The sequence below is a fragment of the Cygnus olor genome, chromosome 5 (assembly GCF_009769625.2).
Source record: "Cygnus olor isolate bCygOlo1 chromosome 5, bCygOlo1.pri.v2, whole genome shotgun sequence".
Lineage (NCBI taxonomy): Eukaryota > Metazoa > Chordata > Aves > Anseriformes > Anatidae > Cygnus > Cygnus olor.
This window is the reverse complement of record NC_049173.1, coordinates 54,124,884-54,151,626: the sequence shown is the minus strand read 5'-3', so window position 1 is coordinate 54,151,626 and position 26,743 is coordinate 54,124,884. Positions and strand designations below refer to the sequence as shown.

Genomic DNA, 26,743 nt, shown 5'->3' with positions numbered 1-26,743 from the left:
TGTCATTTACTTACGTGCAGGGGAAAAATAGAGTTGGAGAGCAATCTGTAATTGTTCCTTAGCCATACACTTCATTTAGGTGAAGTTGAAACTGTAATCTGCTAAATTGGGTAATTTTCAAATGTCATTCTTAATAGTATTCTAGGAGGTCTGAAGCATGCTGAGAAATGTATAGTCAACACAGTGGACATAGGAATGAGACAAACTCTTCATAAAAATTGAAAAAGAAGTTTGTGGTGTTTGGATGGGCGTGATCACCCTCCTTACTACAGTTTTATTACTTGCATTTTAACCTAAGTGCAATTTCGCAGTCATTTAGGTTCACTGAGAGTAGTAACAACAAAACACCTGGGTCCATATTCCTCTTAACAAAGGAAGGCCAGTCATTTGGGACTGTCTGGACAATTCATTTGTGACTTTTGATTGGAAAATAGATAGCATTAAAAAAGACCAGGTCTACAGTATGTTTGGAGAAACAAAACTGCAGGCCTTGTGTCTTGCACAGCTTTTAAATGACCTTTTCTGAGCCATCACTGAAAGCTAGATGAAAGGCCTTCAGATCCTTAGATTTCACCAACTGATGTTTTAGAGTTGATCATAGCGTTTCGGGGCAACAAACAGATACCCTTTCTGAAAGAAGGTGCTCTTTTGCTGTGTACTACTGATTAGGCAGTGCATTGACAAGACAAGAGAACCTGTTGAGAAATGGCAGAATGACTGTACTAGATATTCTTTTCCTTATAAAATTGCTACTAATAATGGTTTTTGTTCTTCTCCGGAGACGTGCAGCTGAGGGGTTTTATCAGACTAAACACTGCCACAGTTCATATTATGCCTGCCTGGTTGCCTGCAATTCCTGTGTGAAGCTGGGGGAACGCTGTGGTATGCAGGCAGGTCTTCTAACACTGTCAGATTGAGAAGAATGCTCACCTCTGCTCATTTCTGTCAGCAGTTACTGTGGCTGTCACCTCTGTTTCCCAGAGTTGCAGAGGGAGAGGGTTCTAGACAACTTGCTGGCATGCTAAGTAGGATGAAGTGGTTTCAACAAAGAGAAGTGTTTAGAATATTGAATCTAGTCCAGTACTGAAAATATCTGTCTGCCTTTTGGGGGTTTCATGCAGATAAGACTGGTAGACTTGTTTAATAGCAGCACATAATATAAGATTTTCTGAAGAAAATACGTTAAAACTCTCTTTGCTGTGATTATCAGTGGCTATCTATACCTTTTTGAAATCCATATACTAGATCGTTGTCATGCATATTTTAAAATTAACGAGGAAAGCAAAACAAAGCTTTCTGAAGAAATATGCTTGGCCGGATTTTGATGCTGGGATGAAAGCCAGGATGATAGCTTGTACCTAAGACAAAACTTGACAACCTTCTTGTCAAGTTTTAGAATGTGTTGAGAATGTGTTAATATCATTTAATTTCCCTGCGCAGTAGAGTTTTTAGTTTACTGATAGGATGCAGTACAAAGAAAAGAAATGGGATACTAATAAAAACTGTCATCTAGTTCTAGTCAGATATCCTTTAATACATTAAAGAGATGCAATTTTATGTAACACTGCTATAATCCAAAGTTTTCCTAACCCTTGAACTACTTCATTAACTCCAAATTCCTCCTTACTGTCCCAGTAGTGAACTTTTCATGCATGTAAATTCCTGATGGTGAAGGACCATTGTAAGTGGTTTGAGGTCCATGATGTTTAAATTCTCTGCAGATGCTTTTAAGCTAGTTCTCTGGTGGCAACAGTTGCAGGGATCTCAACTCAGTAACCAGGTGATCTTTTCCAATCCTACGCACTATAATAATCCTGCAACCTATAAACAAGGACAGCTATGGAGTACCACAGCAGGTACTGAAGTTCTTGTTTCATACATAAAAATAATTTCTGAACTGAAATTAAATCTGCAATAACATGTCTTCTGTGTGGAATATAACTCATTTTGAAAGAAGAAACTCTGACTTAGAAATCTGTCACAAGCAGACTAACATGTTGCTATCATTGGATTGGTTTGAAAACCAATCGGGAGGGAACCTGGCAACAAAAACTTGTACTATTTTGAAGGATCTACTAACCTCTTTAACATGTATTAAAAGTTCATAAGATTCTCACAAAAACTGTTGTATGCACTTTGCTACAAGTATGCCTTGTCAGTTGGTCTGATTTTTTCGAGAAGACAGTCAAAAATCTAGGTGTGGGTTGACACCAAGCCATAACTCCATCAGCTATGCTGTTGAACGTTTCTACTTGGATTTCATCCCAAGTAATGTGACCAAAGTGGTCCCACTGGTGGCATGGAATATTTTTTTCTGTAGAAGTGGAAAGTTCATGGTGGGATTTTTGGATCTGTGTTACTTGATACTGCTGATTTTGACTATACTGCCTAAGAGACAGGACACAAATCAGCTTTGGAGTCCTTGAAGTGTTTCCAAATCCTTTCACAATTTGCACTGTCAATGAGCACACAAATCTGCTTCTTTGTCTGAAAAAATGTTCAGACTAATTGATTTTCTGACCCATCTTTTTAATATGTATGCACAATTGTTATGAACAATATATCATAGCATAAGCAGTACTTACACTTTTTCCTTTTTCCTTTTGTTTCAGTGCTTGTTAGCTTGCCTGCTAATGACATTTCTCTCTAATAACTAGTAAAAGAGCAACCACTCAAAGTACAGAATGCTATATCTAAGATATATGGAAATAAATAGAATAATAGTGTAATAATTTTCTTTTTCCCTTCTTTTTAGGACCATTCATATTTAAACCAATTTTGTTTAGGCAGTCTGTTTTAATTTGGAGATGTTAGTTCTCCCTTTTGGTATGCTAAATTGGTGCTCACAATTGCAGGGTCTACTGGAGAGATGATTATTAGGCTTAGATGGTATTGTGAAAAAGTGAGGGACAGTTAGGGATAATTCTAGATATCTGAATGAAAACTGTCTCCTCTTCCTGTAGCTAAGCTGTAAATTAATCAAAGCCAAAAAAATGACAGATGATCAAAGGAATGCAATTATAGATTGCTTTTAATTTAATTCCATAAAGAAGGATATGTAAAACAGTAATAATCTAGCCTTTGGCTGTTAATAGGTGAACTGTCACTTTCTGTGTCAAAGCATGACATAATTCTCTTTTCACTGGCATATTTTGGAATCAAAGACTATATTTAGCTGTAATCCTTTTTGTCTTCCTCCAAACTGCTAAATATTGAAGCCAACTAGCTTCAAGCATGGAATTAAATAAGGAACATAGAATGCATTGCTCTTGTTCCATTTATTGTCCTCTTCCTTTCTTTAGTTTACACTAATCTGTCAGAGAAAAAGTTGCTGCCTTCTGTGTTGCTTAACTGCTAACAACTTCAAGTGGAGCCCTCTTTCTTTTTCTTCCCTGTTTCTGGAAGAGAGAATGGTAACCCGCATTGTCAAATGAACAACATTGCCTATGAAAATGTGGAAATGTGTCTGATCTTTATCTCGAATCACACTTATAAAAAAAAAAAAAAAAATCTTGATCTATTTCTAGATGCGTATCTTCATTTTGCAGAAATCAATTATTCTGATTTGAAGTTAAGAATTTTGGATACTATGTATGAATATCTGTGTGGGTATGAAAACTGGTAACTGCAGCAAGCAAAGCTCTGCAAGCCCTGAAAAAGTGTATTATAATGTAATAATAGATAGATGTTATGACTTTAGCTTTTTGTTAATTATTGTCAAGTTGTCCTACTGTTATAACCCTCCACAGTATCTGGCTAGTTTTACAAGCATTCTTCCTGCTAACTTACATACAGATGCATCTACATGACAGATTTTTGTTTTAAAGGGTTGCTTACACAACGCAAATGAGTAGCATGGAAAAGGTGAATAAATGATTATGTGTGGTCTTTCTCGTACAAAACTGTGTGGATGTCAAATGAGATTTTCAGAAGGGAGACTCGAACTGAACCAAACCAGGTAGTTGTACATGCACTTAGATTGTGAAATTCCTTACAAAAGCATAATTGGATTCTGAAACTAGACACAGGTTCAAAAGCTGACTGGCTAAAGTCATGTAAGAAAATTTCCCTGAAGAGCTCTTGGAGATAATCCTCTCTCAGGCAGGAAGTCTCTAGGACACAGATCACTCCAAGCTGGAAAAACGTAGGAAAATCAGGTGACATGCTAGCCCTGCTCTGAGCTTTGTCACAGCCACCTGCTATCAACCATTGTCAGAGAAGGGGTCCAGAGGTAGACGGCTCTTTGGATTGCATCAGTATGGCAACTATTTTGTATGATATGCTTGATTCTGATGAAGTCATGTGCTTACCTATGATTTGTATTGTTATTGCAACTTTATCGGTCATGTTTTCTATTTGAAGAGTGACTTCATATGCTCCTGAGTGATGAAGCTCTGCCTTTCTGATGAAAAGGATTGTGTCTGTGTTGCTGTTCCGAATGCCCACATCTTTGGCGTCTAGACTTTGACCATCTTTTGTCCAAATTATTTTGGGTCTAGGTTTCCCCTGAAGAGAAAAAAGGATATTTTTAGACTGTAATAGGTTGTCATTTTTCACTTTTCTGTTTTTTAGTGTTCTGTAAGTTTAGGAAGCCTAACTTAATATGCAAAGCTGAGGTAGTAGAGTTTCTAAACACTTTCTAGTTTCTGTTTTCTTGCACACAAATATCTGCTCTCATCTGTGGGATTTAGCGACACAGTGACCTGAGGATGCCATGTATTTAGAGAGGAGACTGAAATCATATTGAGAGCACACCCAGAAAAAAAAAATACTTGTGCTGGTCTTTGTATTCTTTCCCAGGCATCTCTGAAGCCAACAGTTGCTCTGTCTCACTCTGATGATTGTTAAGGAACGGAAGTCTTTAATATTTGAGGAGTTAATTAGTTGTTTGTTCCTTTCCTCACTCTCCCATAAAACATTTGATTCTTTTTCCCCTGGCATTTTCAATATCTTTCAAAATGTTGCTATAATTTTGAAGTCTTGGGGTGTAAAACTTACTGTATAATTGCTCCTGCATAGCAAAATTCTTTTTATGACTGTCAGTATAGACAGACAGCATTGCCATACCTATGAAAGATGGTGTCGTTTAATCAGACAGCTGTCTGTGGTTTACAGCACTGTCAGTCAGCCACTTCTGGGAAAACTGGTAGATAGTAAGTAGTCAGTTCTTCAAAAGTTTTGAGCGCTACTTCTGTAGTATGTTTCCACAACAAGAGTCCCAATAAAACAGAAATGGGGCATACCATATTTATTAACTGTATTTATAGTCAATCTAGGAGAAAATATTTTTTATTAAAAAAAAATATTAAAAAAAATATATATGTATTTTAAAGTTTTTGCCAGATTGGCATGGTGAAAAGGTGCAGCGCAGGACTACAAATGCCAGAAGCAGCTCAAATGGATGGGGAGGGAAAGTGAGATCATCCAAGCCAGCAGTTAGATCAGCTTAGGCTGCCCTGGAACTGAAGCCTGAAGTACTGAGGTTAGGACATGTATTGGTCACTATCTCTAGAAAACAGGAAGAGAAAGCACCTTTAGAAGTCTCTTCAGTTCACTGGGTGTTTGGAACATACTTTATAAGGCTGTCTTTTTCCTGAGGCTACCAAGGGAGTTTAGGATACTTGGACTGTTGGGTTAGGTACTTAAATGTAGGCAGAATAAAAATAAATCCTTGTGTTTTGCTGCTGCCCCTTTGTTCTAGGCTTGTCTGCTACTTGCTCAGAAAGTCTTTGCAACATCATTTCATTTTTCTGTAGTATTAGAAAAAAACCACCCTTTTATATGAAAAACAAACAAACAAACAAAAAACTAAGATCTGTCCAAAATTGAATTTAAAGGGATTCTAAACCACCTAAAAAATGCTGTTCCTTAATGGACACTCTCTTCTCTGGAGTCTGAATCATCTGCTGCTGTATCGTGATTCATTTTGCATCGGGGTTAATAATAAACCTTGAATGTTTTTTGATCTTCCATTTTCCCTATTTGGTAACTGATTTTCTTGCTGTTTTCTGTCAGGGATTATATTTCCATCTGGCCTGTAGCTCTGAAATATTAGGTATAAGGTTGTTCTGTCCTGTTCTGGTGTTCCTTCACCCTTGACTTAGAACACTCTTACAAAAACCTATTAGGGGAAGAGGTGGCTTCTCTTCTTCAGCTGGAAGCTATAGTAGAAATTCTTGAACAAGGAAAAGGAAATGTTTGTTTGTTTTCCTAGCCATATCTGATTTTTGGTGACACTGACAAGTAATTTATTTCAGGTTCAGCATATGTGTATACTTTAAAATGATATGAGGAATCTTTTTAAAAACATTGACTAGGAGAATGCTTTCAAAATAGAAAGTCTACTTACAGTGGTATAACTACATGGAAGAGAGGGTTTTTGTTTGTTTAAATTTCTAATTTGATAAATACTTGGCAATTTCTCAGACCGATTACAAGATCGAATAGTTCTTGATTGATATTATAAGGTGAACAGAGGATCTGACACTAAACTTCTTGGTAAAAATGGTCATTTGAAATGATAACATTACAAAGTATCATTTTTCATTATTTTGTTGTAAGAAATGTATTGCCTATAAATCAAGCTTTGCAACTGCTGTTGCTCTAGTGTGGTTGATCAGATGCTTTCATTATAGGTCTTTTTGAGGTGCTGTGAGTGACAGTGAAAGATTGCAAGTGTTCACAGTGTTGGTTTTCATATAGTCTTATATTTATAGGCTGTGAGAAGCATAAACAGATAGAAAGCACGTTCCTAATACACATCACAGAGGATTGGATTTCTGTAATGTGTAATAGGTAATATGAGAGAGAGCAGTGAGTGACAGAGTTGGTAAATAGCATGCCAAAGTATCCTTAGGGAGTTTACTGTAAGGGAATAACAAATTTATGTGCTTTTAGATATTTATATTTACACATACATGATAGACAAGAATATTGCTGAGTAATACTGTGACTCTTACCCACTAGTAGCATGTAATACCCCTTCAATCATGTGCCCATGTAGCTGATTTTGAAACAAGAATGTGTTGATTCCCCTCTTTTCAGCAGAACATCCCACCTTTCTAATGCACTCAACAGAAAAATACATTGATTAATAATAACGTTGTACATGTCTTTCTGAACATTTTTATCTAAAGATTTGAATAGATTTGCAAATAGAGTTTAGCTCGTGATACCTTGGCAAAATATTTAATAGAAATTCAGTTTTAAATGACAAAGTAGTGACCACAGAAGCCAGACAATTTTGACAGGTTGCACAAAAACTGTAAATAATAGAAGACTAAGCTACTCTTTGGCTAGATAGTATTCTTCCTGCTTGTGCTCAGTGCCTCGTGGTTTCATAGCAATTCTGGTATTTCTGTATTTACTACTATGTCCTCTTTGTAATTTGAAGGTTGCAATCATATCTATTTAGGGCCTTTTTTCTCAGTAAAAACTGTCAGTAACTAAAACTTTTTCAAAATAGAGACAATTAAATGTACTTTTTGCTTTGCTTTTTTTGAAAGATGCTCAGTTTTGAGTACTCTTAAGAAGCTTTTAAGGTATTAAGAATTGCTTAATAATTCGTAATTGCTTAGGAAGAGCTACAAATTTATTTCACGTGTTTTTAAAAAATCTCTTGAATTAAAATCCTCTGGTTTTGCTCTCTGGCTAAAATTTAGTGTTGATGGATAGGTATTAGAATTTTTTGTTAGCCTTACTTTTTTAGGAGACAGAAGTTTATACCACTGCATGATTTGTCTGTCAATCAGCCACTGAAATAACTTTTGAATTACTTGGTTTTTTTCAGCTAAATCTTGCAGCGGACTAGAAATCTCCTAAGATTAGCGTATTACAGTTGCGTGAAAACTGATGACAGGGTGGTGAACAGAAAGCTCAGTGTCCCCACTGAGGAAAAGTCAGGGAAGACTTTGTCTTTATGTATTTTGTTTGGCAACAGCTGAATGATCAGTCAAGGTAAGTGAAGCCCTGGATTAGTTGCAGTGTGTGCTTTCTCTGGCCCAGGGAACTGAGGACATGTCAGTTAGGCCTACTTAGGGAAGGAGGGCAAAGAACTGTTAGTTCCTGGGGAGTATTGCAATGAGCCTGTCCTAAGCGAGAGGGTTATTATGCTAGGAAGTTGGAGGTATAGGGGACATAGGACACAAATGGATAAACCCATAAACTTTGTCACTTCCTCTGCTTAGGGAACAGCTTGTCAATTTTGTGTAAGTTTTCTTCAGCTCAGACATTAAAGCAGCAAAAATATCAGTTTAATTATTTTTCATAAGTTTTAAAATATTTATGTAACTGAAAAATATATGTAAAATATTGAACTTTACATGTGGCTAAACCTCCGCGAAGGGGATGTTTTAGCAATTTTGGAGGTAACAAACATGAAAGGAAAAAATATAATATGATAATGTCAAAGTAATGCAAGCATGCAATTCAAAGCAGTTACTCCATGTGCTGGTTTGCAACTGTTTACTGATTGGATATATCTCTGTGCAAAAGCAACTCTTCATGTAACCCATTAACCACAAAGCAAAATACTTGTGATATTTTATATAGATTTTGGTCTTATATATTTTTTTTTCTCTGCTGATACTTTCCAAACAAATTAATGTAGGTAACGTGAATGTATGTCTCCCTCACTGAAGAAATCTTTTGCATACCTCTAGCACCTATTACAAGAGAATTTCAAAACTCTTCAATAATAATAGTGATTAAATTATCATAAAGATAATTGTGGACAGCAAAGAAATTTTAGTTTTTTCAAATTATGTCTGAGGAATAGACTAAATGATATATTGTGTTACAGCAGATCTCTCTCTGAACTGCAGTTTATCTGCAGTTTATAATTTCTGTTCCCATGTTTCACTCAGAAGACCTTTTACTTTCGTACGCTAATTCTTGTGCTTTATCGAGACTATAGTACCCGAAAAAATGCACATGGTGTTTTATGAATAGCCATTAAAATTGCTTATACAGCTGTAGAAAAAAACAGTAGCTGGGTAGGTTTCTCCTAGGTCAGCCTGTGTGAATATACTAGCAATTTTGTGTCTGCCATAACAACCTGTAGCTACATGTAGCTACTCTTGACAATACTTGCCATGCTATGCCTTTTTTTTATTTATTTTTAACACCTTGAGCTCATGTATATTAATACCTTATTATTAAGAAAACCTAAGGTATTCTTATTGTACACACAGATTCTGTATATGGCTAGTTGTCATATTCTATTTGCATACAAACTCAGTTTTTGTAAGCAGACTTACAGAAATGAATTTACACACTTTTGTCTAAGAAATGGCCCAGTAATATAATATACCCTGGCTTCAGAAGTGTAGTTGCTTGAATTTTTTATTTTTAGAGTGTGTGTGTATTTTTTGCATGTCTGTAAGATGCATTCTATGGTCAATTAACAAGAAAAGGCTGTAGAGTTAGAGCAGTTACCTTCTTCACCAAAAGGAGGGATTTTGGAAGAAACTGGGACAGTAAGAAAAACTGACTGAAACCAGAGTTTTTTGTTTTGTTTCTAATGTTTGGGAGTTTTATTTTTTTTTTTTAATCACCAGCCATATTTTGTTTAATACTTTTCAATGAGTGAAGCAGCAGGAACTCGCATAAGGGAAACTACTTTAGGTAAGTAATGATAAATAGCTATGACAAAATAGAAGCCAGTACTTACCTGAAAAGGGATCACAATATTGATTGTCTCACCCACTTTCTTCACCAGAGTCTGTCTGAGATGGCGTGGCAGCCAGATTTTAGGACGCTCTGCAGTTAAGCATTAGTAATATGTTAAATATTGGGCTTTAGATTACTTGAAATATTACTTATAGGACAAATAAGGCAAAACACTAAAGAGGAGGGGCTTGGATACATGTAAGCATAAGAAAATTGTGCAAAGACTGTTTATACAGTTGCGGAGCAGATCATTCTCTGAGCACTTTCAAATGCATTTGGCTACCAGATACAATTTTAGTAGCAAATCTGTTATATATTTACAGCTTCAGTGGTTGCATTGACAGCAGGACTTCTGAAATTGTGTTGCATTCAGAATGCTAGATTTGGCTGACTTCTGTTGGATATAAGCCCTCTGTGTGGGCTTCATTTCTTTGGAGTTCAGTTCAGTAGAATCACTGAATGGTTTCGGTTAGAAGGGACCTTAAATATCATCCAGTTCCAACCCTGCTGCCATGGGCCGGGACACCTCCCCCTAAATCAGGTTGCTCAAAGCCCCATTGGACAGGTTGGGTATTCTATCCCAAAACCAGACTGAGGACAGGACTCTTGGAGTGAAAGAGTAACTACAGACAATGATTAATCTGTTGCTCTATTGCTACTACAGCTCTTTGCAAATTGTCATTTGGGTATGTGTGTGAACTTAGAAAGTAGAGCAATCAATGAATTTCCTTTACCTTTCTATAGTCATTCAATTATAGTTCTTTTTTGAGATTGAAGGAGTGGAGTAAGAGGGCAGCAGCTTACTTTTCACTAACCTTAGGACCATAGGTCTTGTTCTTTCTTCCATTCCCTGCTTTCCTCTACCTCACTGGAAAGCTTTCTATGTTCTCCCTGTGCCCCTTGTTCTTTTCACAGTCACTTATAGAAAGGATTTATTAACCTACAGTTAGGGTATATGTCATCATATCCATTTGATTTTGAGATGCATTACAACTCTCATTTACACGGAGTTGTTTTACTGTTAGTGAGACTCCGGCAGATACTTTGTGTGAGTAAGGGTTGAGGGATCCACTCTTAGCAGCTCATGATATCTTCTGGACTCCAGCCAAATGAATTATGATCTATTGCTATTGGGTGATAAACAGAGTGTTAATAAATAATCGAGGACAATCAGGTGCAGATAACTGCTTTTATGTTAAGAGGTCTCTTGCCCCAGTCCAAGCAGTCCTTTTGCAGTAGTATAACAGCTTTTCCAGCAGAGCCCTAAATATTAAATAATGTGCCACTTAAATGCAGACAATGCCATTATTGTTATGAGGTGAAGCGCATATAGTTTGAAAGTACAAAGTAAGATTTTGTCTTAAAAACTACGCTTTAGAAATAGAAGACCTGGACAGTAAGGTAATGTTCGCAGAAGATATTTGGCTCATAGTCAGACTGAAAGAGCTGTTTGGATGTTATCCTCAGAAGAAGGCACGGGCTTGTCAGTCCCAGATCTTTTCTGCATTGTGTACATGATTAGATATTTGACCAGAGGAAATAGATAAGTGAGATTTATTCAATCTAGGTACTCACGCAGGATCTCTTGAACAGTAATGGGCTCCTTGATTATTGCTGCTCCGCTCTCACCAGCCAAGTTTATAGCCTTTATACGGAAATTAAGTTTGTCCCCTGTCACCAGGTCTTTAATCAGTGCAGATGTACGCTCAGTTAGGCCGGGAAGAGCTGGAATCCATTCTGTAGCTGCAAGTACAGGATTTTCATATTGTAATAACATATTATTTTTCCAAACTGATGGCTTGTCTACAATTGAAAGTAAATTTGTATTAAGGTAAAATGAATTTAACATGCAATACCATGCTTAAAATGGAATAAACTGAGCTGGAAAAGAACTCTTGATCTAGAAGGTGTATTTACACATGCACTTCAGGAATGCATACACTTTATTTTACTCAAAATAGTTAAGGGTACAGGAATCATCTTTGGGTGCTTTCTTTGACATTCTGTTTTATGGAGCTTAGACTGGTGGGGCTTCTCTACATTTATTTTCTTTAGCAGAAGATGGAGGGGAGAATTGTGGAAGCATTTTTAGCTAGAAAGCGAAGCCTCGATTTCATTTTTTCTTGAAGTATATCTTCTGTGGGTATCCAAACAGAATGGTGAGAGCCGTATATACTGAAAATAATAATAGAGCGCATAACTTTTGGAATTTATTCTTACTTTCTTGTTTGATGTGGTAGAACAGAGTTCCTAGGGCTTCCTTAGTTACTCTAATAGCACAGACGTACTACTGATAAAATTATTCTTCTGTGACAGTGACTTAGGGGTTCTGGTAATTTCATGACGATACCTCGCTAAAGACTAGAAATGAGTTCTGGATAAATTATACCCTGCAAAAATGCTAGTCTGGGTCATATGACAAGTTCAGCATCAGAGAAAATCCCATGGCTGAAATGATTATTTGATTTTATAACATAAAAGTTATATACAATAACATTTGCATCATATACAAAAACAATAAGCGTCACAGTAAATTGAATGTTGTAGATATGGTGCAGCTATTCTTATTATGAGACCACGAGTATTAAATGAGATGAGGTAGCAGTTACTTGCAACTTTGATATTCTTACAGTCGTGGTATTATATTGGTTTTTAGAGAATACACAATTTTTGAATACTACAAAAGTGTAACAGTGACTATAGAACAGTACTGGTATTTTTTAATACTTTCCTCTGTTGACATTTATGATTGTGAATATGAGGTTATGGTTGACGTAACTGTCATGGTTTGACTGTCATGTCGGAGTAAGGCTAGTGATGGATGGCAAGGATGTTAGCCATAGATTAGAGTTCAAATTTAGAGATACTGGATAAGGTTATTTATTGTGATATTTCAGTGAAACTATTGCAACTGTAGTATTTTAATAATGTTCAGTTGCTGCTGCCTAGTGCTCGTGCTTACTTACATCCCTCTTTGCAGTATTCCACAATGTAGCCATCTAATCCCCCTGCTCCGATCCGTTCAGGGGGTCTCCACTTCAAGGCAACAGTGCTGTCAGAGACATCTTCCACTGTAAAGTGGGTTGGTTCACTTGGAGGAGCTGTAAGGAAATATGTGGAAGTAAATTCTGAGAAACGGCAATATAACTGTGAGAATTCAACGGCTGTACAAGTTGTGATTACTATCTGAATTATATATCACTGTCTGTTTTAATAAAATGGATTTAGCTGAAGCCCAGTTGTAAAATGTAATACCTAATACTTCATTTTAATAGAAGTGTGGTGTAAGATTCCTATATTTGGGGGTTTGAGGGAGGTGGGTGGAAGATAAGAGGTTAAGACAGTAGTTCCTATTCACGTATGCACCCTTAATATGTAAAAGCCAATGAAAAAAGAAGTTGTAGGTGAGTGAGACAGCAGAAGTCTGCAGAAAAGTTTAAAAATAAAAAATGCATACAATTTGTATGCTGTATTTACACCCTGATTGTAGTTAGACAAAAATCGTTAGTGGCTAAATTTGACGTAATGCATTTTCCTCAAACAGTGAAGAAAATGTCTACAAGCTTTTTTTTCTGTTTACTGAAACACTAGTTCTGTTTGGCTCATTTGTAACAGAGACATATCAGAGAGAAATATTTTGGGGCCAAAAAATTTTTTCTTCAGTTACATATAGCTATTTCATATATTTTCAGAACAGGAGTCTCATGTCTCTTTTTAAATCCATAGTTCAGGAGGACAATTAGCTAGATTCAGTCTTCCTAAGCACAACTCCTGTCTGCTAATCAAAAAGGAAACAAACAAGAAAAGCCTTAACTGAAGAATCCCAAATTGTGAATACGCACAAATGCTACTGTAAAATAGCAAACAAAGATAACTTGTTCAAAATTACATTTGGAATTACTGGAATGTAATATTAATTATGCATGGCATAAAAGCAATTATGTTAAAGAAATATATGTTTGGTATACTCTGTGTGTGTATATATATATTCTAAACTGGATAGCTTTTGAATATAATTAAGAGATTTTACATATTACATATTAGAAATACTTCATATATAAAGTAAGTTAAATACAGCTTTATAAATTGTGGAACAGATTGAAATTGATCTTAGTTCCTGAAGTTATTACAAAAAGTACATCACCCACTTTCCTTTCTATAACGATGTCAAAATTTTTCATATTCAAATGGGATCAAGAACAGTGAACTGCAAATGAGACAAAAGCATTTGGGAGCATACATAACCACACAGTACACGATCAAAACCCCAAACCTCTTCTCTCAAGCAGTAAGTGAGAATGTTATCCTTAATCAAGCAAAACTCCCCATCTCATGAAAACCTGGGACCTTTTTTTTCAGTAGCTCCGCCTGATGGTTTTCGTTTGCCCTCTTTTGTTGCAGACCAGCTGTTTTGTGTTTGAAATCCACAATTACGAGACCCTTCTTTCAGTTCATCCGCTCCTTCTGACCCCTTCACTGCATCATCTTTTACATTATCTCCTTCAGCAGGTTGTCCCCCTTCACTGATATTTGTAGATGTAGCAACTCTAGTCATAGTAATCTCCAGCTAGTTGTGTTTTTGTGGCTCTTTGTTCCAGAGCTCTTAGCAGACAGGCTTCCTGAGGACTCTCTGCTCCAGCTCAGAGACTGCAGGAGATACTGTACTGGTGCGATGAGAAGGATTATTTATAGGAAATCATTCCTTAAATATTTTTTTAATCAGCTATCCTTTTAGCTGTGGAGAGGCCAGGATTAATGGAGTGCTGGGTGGGATACTGTGATATTTGCACCCATAAGGCAATGGGGGAAACTGAGAGGGACAGGGAAATTTCTCTCAATTAGTTCTCCCCCTTTCCAGATCCAGCTTGACTCTCACACTTCTAATTATAACAACTAAAAATTCATCAGCAATTTCATGAAACTGGAACCTCTGTGCTTTGCAGGAAGGGGAATGAGAGATAGAGAAGAGGAAGATGACGAGATGACAAAGGAAAAGGCTGGTTAAATATAGCATAACCTCTTTCCTAACATGTTCTTTTTAGGTATAAGGACAGTTGAAGAGGTGAAAATTGTCCTGTTCTTGGTTATGTCCTAGAAATAATACGGAGTGGGGTAGAACTCACCAATTGGCATGAAAGGTTGAGAGGCAGGGCTTGGCCGGGACATGCCAATAGAATTCACAGCATAAATCCGCATCTCGTAAACTACTCCTTCAATCATTCGCTTGGCTTCATAGGTTAGCTCTTTTAAAAGGTCAAAGTTCAGTCTCATCCATCGGTAGCTCTTCTTCTTCTTTCTCTCTAAAATATAGCCTGGAGGGATATCTCTTATGATGTAAAGGAACTGCAAGTTATGGTTTCACATGCAGGAAACAAGAAAAGCACCTTTCTTCTATGACATAAAGAGCCAAATGTGATCCAGAATTACTGTCTGAGTTCTGTGAGGCTTCAGTATTTTCCACAACTTTCCTTTTGTATTACTTTCTGTCTGACATTCTTACCTGAACAATTATACTTGTTGAGCCCCATGAAAGGATGTAAGAGTGAAGATGGGGTGTGAATTTCTTTTCTATATCTGCTAGATACAGATAATAAAGGCTGTAGTAGAATGCCTGTGTCTGTAACAGTATAAAGACAGACAAGAACACACGCACCTTTTTCTCTGGTCTTTAAACTTGCTTTTGCAACCTTTTTTGAATGGATGGTGCTGCTTTTTGGCTTTCGTTCAGGTATTTTAGTCTAGCTCAATTATTAGCACAGTCTTATGCTAATCGCATAAGACTACTTCCTCATGTAGTGCTAAGAGTTGCTGGTGGAACGTTAACAAAATCGTTCCTTTGACAGTGAAAACAAACCAAATAACTTTATGAAATGTATATCCTGACAACTATATAAACCAAGGTCATGGGCTTTGCCCAGTCAAGGGCAGGGGGGCTGGTTGTGGTAACGTGACAGCTATTACTAGGTATCTTTGCACCAAATACTTTGAATTCTTGCTTGCTTCCTCTCAAACAACAGACTGGCCCAGTAGTAACTTTTTTATTCCTGCATAGGTAACTTCTATTGAATTAAATGAGGCGTGAGTGAATGAGGTCAAAATATTCAAAAGCAAATACAAACTCCTCTCTTCCAGATATTGTATAAGGGATTAAAAGAATTGTAGAACATTTCTAACTCTGGCATCTCCATGGGACTTCCATAGAGGTTTCAGTGCATTTTTAAAAAGAAACTCAAATTCCAGTGATCTTTATTAAACAAATTCCTAGATTTGGAGTCCAGAGGATTTTTTTCTAAAATTGGCCAAGATCCTGCCTTACTTCCTTTTCCTTCTGAGGGTCACAGGGAGTTCTATCTAACAAACAGCATGCTCTGCAGAGAACCTACCATGGTATGGGTGATACTCTTGCTTCATTCAGCTTGTTTCCTGTATCACACGATGATTTTGGCCTCCAGTTTTAGTACAGATTTTAAAGTCATTAAAGAGTTTGAAATATGTTTTGTGACTCATGGTGTGTGGTTGTATGTGAAGGAGAATTATGAACTAGCTTTCTAAAAAGAAATAAAATGTATTGCATGAGTGTTTGAGATTGCAGAAGTCTGGAGTTGATACCTGACATGATCACAGCTCTGTTTTGTTATTCCTAAGCAAGGTCAAAGGCGTGTATACTGACCTAAAATTTCTGTCTTGAATGGGAATACTTAGCTTTAGCATCTTCTGCTTTGCTAACTTGCTGAAATATTTCTTGGGTTCAAACAGCACAGGCAGGGGGCACCATCTACCTAACATTGAAGGGCCGGAATTGACCTATTTGAAAATTTGCTACTTTAGTTGGTGTCTGAGGGTCAGCCTTCCTAGAGTGAATACACTTACGAAATCCTTAGGCATCATTGTAAAGGAGCAGCAATAATATAGGAGATGTTGCTGGCAACTTTGTGTTTCAGCACTTCTTACCAAGTACTGGTTGCCCACCATCATATTTAGGTGGTTGCCATTGCACAGTGCAGTAGTCTTCTCCAATGTTGCTGATCTTGGGAGCTTCTGGAGGGTCAGGAACATCTGAAGAAAACGTGAGAATGAATGGGGGTTGTTACTGTTTCATGTATTGTCCACAAATCAATGAAATAATTTTCTTTAATGTTTCTTTTTTTTTTTTCCTGCATATCATACATATATATAAATAGTTTAAAAAAAAAAAAAATCAGACATCCTGAGGAATTTCCTAGTAGTAGTGGTATTCATCATGGCACTACAAAGGCAATGATAGAAATTTGTCAGATTGCAACAGTAGATACAACATAGAATGCATGGTCTTAGTCCAGAGTGAATCCTACTTTTTGATGCTTCCAGGTTAGTTTGGTTTTCTTTTAAATACCGTTTAATTATTCAGCTATCTTGTTCTTTTCAGACATAATCACCTTTTTGCAAAACGCAAGGTTTTGGGTAATCAGCTGTGTACTAACTGCGATAAACTGCATTTAGTCATCCACGACTGACATAGATTTATGCTATGAACCAGGAAAAAGAAAACACACGGAACCCACTTTTTAGTGGGAGGCGACATTGGTGTTTTCTTGTTTGGTATGTAGTGAAATCTCTTGTAGACAGAGAATGCCTCTTGCCTTTATTTTGTCCATAAGGAAATAAAATTAGACATTGTGCTCATTTGTTGGCTCTTTTACCTCAAACCACTGGATAGAACTCTGCTAGGTGTTTTAGCAAACAGCTTCACCAGTCCTCCACTCAAATGCGAGCCAGCAATCCAAACCTAGTAGTAGTTTGTTCTCAATCCTGTAACAAGAGACTTGCTCCAGGGTTTCTTATTCTGTCTAGAATAAACTTTATCTAGAATATAAAGGCTGCGTGTCTCACATATTTTGTTATTTTGGAGATATAAAAGATGAAAAGCAGTTAATTCTAACTTTTAATACTGCAGATGAAAGTAATTCCAGTTTATCAATTCAAGGTTTGCTTATAACCTGAGCATTTGTCATATACATGGTAGGGTATAAACAAGTTAAACATGAGAAAATTGATAAAAATTACTGACTCAAAAACATGTTTCCCCCAGCTCTTCTGCGACTCACAGTGTCAGTCTGTTTATCTTGTATCTGATATGCTGCCTCTCTTTATTCCATTAGCTGCTTACTCATTACAGAAGGAAGTCATCTTTGTTTAAAAATGTAAAACAACACAATGACAGGAGGTTTTTCTCATCTCATACTAGCCTGAAGTGTGTTCCTTAGAAGGGAATGTAATCTGTAAAATGTTAGGATCATCTGAAACTGGAAACATAAAAAGAAAACACATGGTTTTCCACTGGGAGTTGTTCTCTTTCTTTTGCACGTGGCAGGAAACTACCTATGAAAAATACTTCTGTCAAATTTTGTAACTGATAGCATTCCTGCCTTTATGATTATTTTCTGTCTCTTTTTTAAGCTTAAACTCAGAACCTGCGTCAATTTCAGAGTTGAGTGAGTTTCATGAACTCAATACACTTTCATGCTCTGGTTATTTCCTTCCTTCACTTACCAATAACTTTGACTGTGATATCAGCCTTGTCTTCTCCCACTGGATTCTTAACTATAACTCTGTATACTCCCTCATCCTCCTTTTCAGCTCCTTCAATGATGAAGACACAGTGGTCTTCATGCTTCTCCACACGAACTCTGCCTTCAGACTCAAACAGAAGCTGTGGGCAGTGAAAGTAACAGAAAAAGTCAGTGTGAGTTGTGCCAGAGACAGCCTAATGAGCCTGTATGTAAGCTGGTGGAAAGCTTCATTTTGAATATTATCAACATTATTCAATAGCTATGTTCCATATTTGTATGGAGAAATTACTCAAAAGCTATGAATGTTTGTATTTCTCCACATTTGTATGGAGAAAATAGAAAATATCAACTAAATGGCATGCGTAAAGCAAGTAATTTTGAGAAGAATTGGTTCTGAAAGTCCCCAGGTTGTTATGATTTATTGCTAGTTTCACACACCCGATACTACAGATTCCTAATTGGGATAACTGCTAGTATCAATGTAAAGTTTCATGGATAACAGTTGTGTAGATTGTAAATTCAAGGGAGGTTACAGATTCAAATTCAGATATTTGAGCAAACATTCCTGTTCGACAATATCTACATCTGGCATCAGATAACAGATCTGATCAATTTCCTTCTAAAAAAGTTAATGTATTTATTTGTTAATGGCATCAGTGTGATTTCTGTCACTCAAGAACGTGATATGGGATAACTTTCTACTCTTGGGTAGACCTGTATGGTGCCAGGAGTTGGACTCGATGGTCCTTATGGGTCCCTTCCAACTCAGGATATTCTATGATTCTATGATTCTTCTCTCAACTGTGAGGTCTAAACATAACCACAGGAACTTTGCTGTGCATTTATAACATGCTCTATTCTTTATGTGCCCGCATATCTTCAGACTTGGGAGAAGCATTACGAAGCATTTGTGCTCGTCTAGTGACTAGCACAGCAGAATCTTAACCCTGAGAAGAAAGGTGCCCTGAGAAAGGTGTATTGTGGCATAGCAAATGTAAAATACTTTGTATCTACCAAAATCAAAAAGTTGTCTATTACAAAAAAGGAAAGTTGTTGGAAAATAAGTCTTCTTTTGACTGTTTCGTACATACTTTGCTTACTCCTTTGACTCATTGTTATCTTTCTTTGTGTCTTGCAAGATTTTGTCCTAGTTTTCTTCCTCTAGATATTATTGAAGCTTAGTGGAAAAGAAAAGTGGGGGATAAACATTCACAAATACATTCAAGTGTGTTTTAAACAACTTCTTTGATTCCTTGTGATCCAGCCACCATATAACGGTGGTTAGAAGGAGATTTTCTTGACCAATACCTTACTCAAAATTCACTCTCCAGATCTGTTTTGCCCTTTTAAAGTCATTGGTAATTGCTGTTGTGAGGCAGGATGTTGGGCTTGCTGTGCTATTTGCTTCACCAGTTTTAATATCTACTGACTTGAATATTATTTTCTTCTGAATAGGACCATTTGTATGGAAAACACTGAGCATATTTGTGTGTCAGCATAAATAATAAGGAACTTACCTTACTATCAGTGTTTAAATCACTGCTGTTTTCTGAGGGAGTCACGGAGTCGTCATTGCTTCGAAGCAGGTCGCTTTTCTAGATAAACAAAGAAACCACAGAAAGCTGAATTTTCTGAGCAGAACAGTAAAGGTGTTTCTGCAAGACAGAAGAATCCATAGGTGTGCTGAGGTGCTTGAACATGGAGGTGTGAGAAAAGTGAAGAGCAAAGTGAGAGAGCAAACAGTGCTGGGAAGGAAACAACAGATATGAAAGTAAAAAGCAGAAATGGAAATAGATGTATCGGACTGTAGTGAATTAAAGGAAGGATAAGTCAGCAAAACTGAATCTACAGCTTCATAAACAAAGATGCATTCCTGCAGTAGAACAGTAACTGCTTCTGAGTCTGTGTGCATCCTGTCGTAACAGTTATTCTGTATAGCTACAAAAATAAGGATTACTTTTTAACAATGGGATAGTAAGTCAATATATATATTTTAATAGTCAGAAATATAGTCACGTCTGTAACATACATAAAACAATGTATTCTGAAACTTTGCTATTGTTTGCTTAGGATTTCAGTAGTTAGTATGTGCTATACATCCTTCAGATCAATCTTGGCTCCTTTTACTCATCTTCAGACCTCAAACTACAGAAATAATAAGGTGTAGGGTTTGAAATATTTGTATGAGACAGTCAGAAAAACTGCTTCTGGTTCCTTAAGAAGATATGAATGGCTTTTTTGTTAGGTTCCATACTAATTCTGCATTGCAGAAAGAAGTCATAAATGTTACTAAATATGTCCACCTGAACAAAGAATGCTGCAAAATTGTGAAGAAATGAGACTGGGAAAATGAATATAATTGGCAATATTATTTTGTCTATATCTATTTATTTTTGTACTACCTATGGAAAGTGTAATGATGCTGTAGAATCTTATGCAAATTATGTCTGTGTTTTGTGCTAGTTATAGCTCAAGAGCACACAGATGGTGAGGGGTGTGGATGTTCTGACATAGCCAGGAAGGAAGCTCACTTAAACACTTTTGTGTCTAGGTTCTAAATTTTTTCTTTGATGTTTTGCAGTTGCTCTGATTAGGCAAATAGCTAGCGTCCTCTCTTTTTGTTATACCAAATGCAGCTTTACCCCACTGATCTGCTGAGAACACATCTTCTTCACAAACTGTAGAAGAATTATTGAGAAAGATGGTAAAAAGAAACTGCCACCTCCAGAACTTGTCCATACTATCAGGTGAGATCATGGGGATGACCGATCATTAATTTCTTTTTCTCTGAAGTATTAGGAGAATAAACCTATATGGTATCCGACCATCTGCATGTATGTCTACTCATATAGATACAGCCTCTACTTTTGGAGGAAAAAAAAAAGGCAAGTTCGTAAAAAAACACAGTTCAAGGTGACTCCTACAAAAACAGATAAATCCCAGTGAACTACATTGCAGCTATTTAATTTTTATTCTTGAGTTAAAAAATAAAATAATTAAAAAAGGAACATGAACATACTTTTAAATAAAAATTTTTAATCACAGACAGATTTGAGAAAGAAAATAAATTTCCCGATGTGGCTTTCTTGCCTCAGCTGTTGTGTCAGATTACACATTACCTTGTTCACTTTCTGCCAGATGACAGTGGGTGTTGGATCTCCTGATATGGGAACATCCAATCTCAGTTTGTTCCCAGCCACCACAACAATAGTGTCAGGGGACTGGCCCAGACAGTCAAGGTGGATTTTGGGAGGCTCTATAGCAAAGGCAAAGAAATAAGTTTAAAATATGGTTTGAGTGTTCTGTATGAAAAAGAGGTGACTACTTATGTCAACTCCTCATTAAAAATGAAGATACAGTTTCCATTGCTATTAAAAACATGTTTACTTGCGTATAAATAACGAATATTCTTACCTTCTCTTGGTACAAAATCAATCTTGACCTCTGGAAAAAAAAAAGAGGTGGGGGGAGTTAGGATAAATAGATCTGAAAACCAAATTTTCATATAATTTGCATTCAAAAAGTAATTTACAACTCATTAGTCATTAAATCTTCTCAAGGCATATACATCTATATATTAATGCAATAAACTGGAAAACAGGCTCTGTAAAACAATGTAGCAATGACAGCAAAATAACGGGCAAAAGTAATGTAATGCACCTGTCTTGAGGGATCTGGAATGAGATTCTCCATAGTCTTTCCTGGTATGACCAGGATTAGTTCCGTCCTTTTATCCCTGTGGAAATCCCGTTGTATATTCTAAGGTAACTTACCCAAAAACTGAAGCTTGGCAGAAAGGTTGTAAGCAAATCCCTGAGGGATGAACGAATAGTCAGCCTCGTCACCTGGCGTAACGTCCTCAATAGTTAGCTTATGGATTCTGGAAACATGAACAAATATGTTCCACTCCCTTACCTTACCTTTCCAGGAGAAACAAGGCTATTTCAAGAGATGAGGTGCAGGCTATAGGTTATTAACAAACATTACTATTTATTTTTCCCTTTCCCTAACATCAAGTCAACAACCTCTAGGGCTGTAGGCTGCTCTGCTTTCAGTATTTGAGTAAATCCATCTCAGCATGATGTCTGTGAGTGGATTTTTCTTGTCAAGGTAAATGTGTAGTCTACTCTGAATAGAGGAAGCTGTTTCTCTGCTTCTGTTAGTCTGGTCATTTACCCTTAAAAAGGGCAATTGTAACATTGCTGACTTAATTTGATCAGACTGTAAATATAGTAAACTGTGTGGAAAACAAGCTAAAAATTGATGTTCCATCCCTCTATTACTGTAAATTCAAAACAGAGTAGAGAAAGGGAGTACCAAGGAAGAATTTAGCTAACATGTAGTACCCATGTATCTTAGGAAGTTTCCTGGTCTTGATTGCCAGTAAGAGTTAGGCTACTGAGAAACTTGAGCACAGAATGGTGCAATGGTATATGGGTTAATATTTATACTTAAATCAGTAGTTTTTCTGAAGGGTCTTATACATAAATGCTATATTAATCTGTCTAAACACTACTGTTAGTTTTAAAGTTACCAAAAATGTGTTTTCTAGATGATTTGAATACCAACAAAACATGAAATCCAAATGAAAACTGAAAACAAATTCTGCTGATGCACCACTGATTCCATACATGCAAAATGCCAAAACACATACCAAAGCATGCCTGTGACTATGTGCTGATTGTGGATGAGAAGGTTTTAACTTTTTCATTTTAGCTGGAGCCAGGACAAAGTCTTGTTTTATATTCCTGTCCCCCTGAGATAATAATTCCTGTGGGTTGTAACGTAATACCCAAACGTGTACATGCTTTCGGAAACAAGACTAACCTGCCAATGTGGGAGATCTTTATCCTTTCATCTGGTACCACCTCCTTGCCATTTTTCAACCAGATTCCTTTCACATTTTCATCAGAAACTTCACACTTGAAGACAGCCTGGTCACGTGCCTTCACTGTCAGGTCCGCAATGCTCTGATAAACTTCCAGCTTTTTCTCTGATATTGCAAGAATAGTCAGTACAGAAATCAACAAATCAGCATAGATCTGTTAATAAACAGTCGGTGTGGCTTTACTGAGTAGAAAAGGCTAGGGCTGAGCAAGCTGTTTGTGGAAAGGTGAAATATGAAGGAAAATCCACAGCATGCAGGGCTTTAACAAGACTGATAGCTAAGCACCTATTACTATCAGGGTATCTGTTACATCCGGCACACAGGTGTGAGTTCTCCTGGAGGCCTCTGTTATCAAACCTAATGCCACCTATGAAATATTCTTTTTCCCTGGCACAAGGATGATGCTACCCCTCTGCACTATCCTGGAGAAAGTTACCTTCAGCCTGTTTTCATGTTTTCAGATTCTCCGGTTTCATAATATTACCTGTGCTTACCTTGTACAATTAGTTCAGCGACTGATACCCCACCGTTGGTTTTCACGGTATAGTGTCCACTGTCCTCCTTGGTTGACTCATTAATAATTAGATACTGCTTTTTTCCATCTTTCTTAAATCGGTATTTGAATGTTTCTTCCCGTGTCAGCTCAACTCCATCCTTCTCCCTGCAATGCCAAATGGTGTTGAGTTATTTTTCTATGGGTGGAAGAGGTAAGTAAGAGTCAGCTCAGTAGAGATTGAAAGACACAAATCTAATCTTAGTAGCATTTCAAGTTAACAAAAGTGAGACTATTTCACAAATGCTATCAGAACCAGAACTGCTAGGGACCAGAATCTTACTAGCTTGACCATGATTTTTTACTGCATATTTGACTTCTGGTTCAAGGTTGTTCTTTCACAAGGAATTTCTTGATTGTTATTACTTATATACTATAGATACACATGACAGTATAATACATGTTGTAGAAGATACAGGGATGAAGAAATACCTCACCAGCAGTGAAGGTACTATCTTAAAAGTTGCCATAAGGTAGTAAGGACTTGCTGAATAATGACTTAAAAGTCTTACTTTTCTTGATGTGAATTGTAGTCATTATAATTTCATGGTTTGTGGACATCAGTAAAAGAAGAAAAATTTAGGATGGATTTGAATGAAAATGTATTTTGGATTTTTTAGTCCTTTCTATTCAAGGATGCCACAGTATAGTTAAGACATTACTAAATTAAGCTTCACCATGCAGCCTGAGAGGAAATTTAATTATTGTAATTTCCAATCATCGTGAAAGGAAGCGAGCAGAGAGGATTCAAGCTGTTTAGTCAAGGTCACACAAAAATATGTAAGACTTTTTATAGTTTTCCTGTCCTTAATCCTAAAGAACATAAACAAGATCCAAGAAAATAACTTGGAATTTCTTCAGCTTGACCTCCTTTTGTAGCCTTTTATATTTTTTATTATTAGAATATATTATCTGGATACCACTGCAGTTAGTAAACTTTTTTTTTCTATTTGATATTTACGTGAAAAAAGTAGAAAAAATGTAATGCTTTTAGTAAAGTAAGAGGTTACTTTCTATCTAGTGTTATTTTCCTTATTTGTTGCTAGTGACTATTCAGCTTAACAAATGTGCTTACAGGCTAGGAAATGGCAGTGCTGCTTAGGGACTCATTAGAACGGTCTATTTCTAATCTCAAAGTAGATACATGCAAAGAAATCTTTTGCCTGTGTCAGAGTCTGCTGATGTAAATCACAAATTAAAGCTTTAAGCAGAGACATGCATCCTAGTTTGTGATTTAGATGTACCTGCTGCAACTTCACTTCAAAATAGCTCCAGTTTATCCCCTCCTAACTGTTCTTTAGAGTACAGCTTATTGGAATTTACAGTTGGATTAGAAAAACCCTGGCCTACCGTCCAAATCACAGGGCTACAACAATAGTGAGGGAGGAAGCAGAATGCTTGCAACACCACATGAAACACAGTGCTTAGTGTTACGCCAGGATTATGTTTCCTCTGCTTGCTGAGTGGCAGGAGTCTGATGTCAGGTGCAAGATGTTCTCCTAGGCTGATGCTCTCATGTATGCACTTAGCTCTGGAGCAACTGCTACAATGCAATGCACAAACCTTTGTTGAACTGCTGAGAATGGACTATGATCTAGAAATTCGACACGCTGCTGTGACAAAAACACACACACACATGCCGTGGCTACTGTTCCAAAGATGAACTTCTAATTTATTTTGGTGATGTATTTTGACATGTGAATTGTCAAAGATATTTCAATATTCTCTTCAGCCCTTGGTTAAGAAAGAGATCTCTTGAAATCTTGTCTAAATAATGAAAATAGACTATTTGCAATGAGCAGTGTCTTAAAACCCCAGGAAGGGAATAGTATATTTATCTTTTGTTTGATTTAGTGACTATCAGATTGCTGATGAGTATGAGCAGAGTGTTTGCAGACGGGTGTACTGACAAATAGTGTAATGATAAAATTATAAACTGCAAAAGAGACCTCCCAGGCATCGCCTGACTTAAAATACTGTACTGCTGCGGCGAAAAGGGAAAAACTTTATATAAAGTAATATTATAGCCCCTCCCTTGGTAACTAGAGCGATGAAGCAGAAATATCAACTGATATTAAATGGTAAGAAGAGGATTTAATAGAACCCTGGAAGCGTTAGTTTAAGGACCACTCTAGGTCATCTGATCCAAACTCACTGATACTAGTGACATAGGAACTGTGTAATAGTGGGGGTACACAGATTTATTGTTATTATTACATTACTACAGTTTGTTTTCATTTGGAGCTGTTTGGAACTGTATCATTTGGATGATACATCCAGCATTCAGAGATAGAAAAATCAAGTCAAAACTACATATTTTATTACATCTTTTTCTTCAATAATTGTATTATTTCCAAGGCCATCTGAAGCTTAGAAATGACTATTCCTTAGTACTGTGTAAGAATAACGTGAGATCTTTCTAGGTGATTGAGAGGACAGTCTTTCCTGATCACTGTGAAGAGTCCCACATGATGAATTCTCCAAGCCCTAGTCTGATGGCCACGCTTAAGAGGCTGGAGGCCTTATCTGTCTTGTGCAAGTCACATATTTGCTTCTTTTCATGTGCTTGTGACTTCATCTCCTAGGTTTAAAGGGTGCAAGAACTGTAACAGGTGCCTTTAGCTAGTGCCTGTTACTTAGCTTAAACTGTAGAGCATTTCACCTAAAAGGACATAAAACCAGAACTGTTTCTCCATACCATATTTCATGTTTTTTCTTGGACATTTCTTTCCTGTGTCCTTATTGCCAAAGAGCACTGACTGAGTCTCCCATAAAAACAGTTATGTTTTGTAGATGTGTGTAGTGTAAATATCTAGCTGCTCAGTTTTCTGTTGCTATGCATTGAAGAGTTTCTCTGACCACTTGCTGCATTTCAGGCAGAGACAGCTGCCATTTTGCCCTTGTCACAGCAAATGCCCATCCCACAGATAACAGCTCTGCAAGATGTATGGGAGTCGTTCAAAGGCATAGGATCAAAGTGTGGCAGCTGCAATGTGCCCTGAGAGGGACAGATATGGTGGTCCCCATCTCTTGTGACCAGGCATCTGTAAGCAGTTCCTGAACAATAGTGCGTGTGTGCCTGTG

General features: G+C 36.9%; 1 protein-coding gene across 1 annotated transcript in view; it reads right to left on the bottom strand.

The window, feature by feature from the left end:
- MYBPC3 (myosin binding protein C3) overlaps window positions 1-26,743 on the bottom strand; it is a 51,482-nt gene that overhangs the window by 7,063 nt on the left and 17,676 nt on the right. Inside the window, exons 17-29 of the mRNA XM_040558158.1 lie at window positions 23,601-23,767; window positions 23,046-23,211; window positions 21,992-22,098; window positions 21,633-21,662; window positions 21,338-21,474; window positions 19,736-19,813; window positions 18,199-18,358; window positions 16,621-16,725; window positions 14,793-14,981; window positions 12,636-12,770; window positions 11,245-11,412; window positions 9,671-9,759; window positions 4,311-4,506 (exon numbers count right to left, since the gene is read on the bottom strand). Of these exons, the coding sequence (XP_040414092.1) occupies window positions 4,311-4,506; window positions 9,671-9,759; window positions 11,245-11,412; window positions 12,636-12,770; window positions 14,793-14,981; window positions 16,621-16,725; window positions 18,199-18,358; window positions 19,736-19,813; window positions 21,338-21,474; window positions 21,633-21,662; window positions 21,992-22,098; window positions 23,046-23,211; window positions 23,601-23,767 (1,727 nt within the window). The remainder of the gene's footprint in view (window positions 1-4,310; window positions 4,507-9,670; window positions 9,760-11,244; window positions 11,413-12,635; window positions 12,771-14,792; window positions 14,982-16,620; window positions 16,726-18,198; window positions 18,359-19,735; window positions 19,814-21,337; window positions 21,475-21,632; window positions 21,663-21,991; window positions 22,099-23,045; window positions 23,212-23,600; window positions 23,768-26,743) is intronic.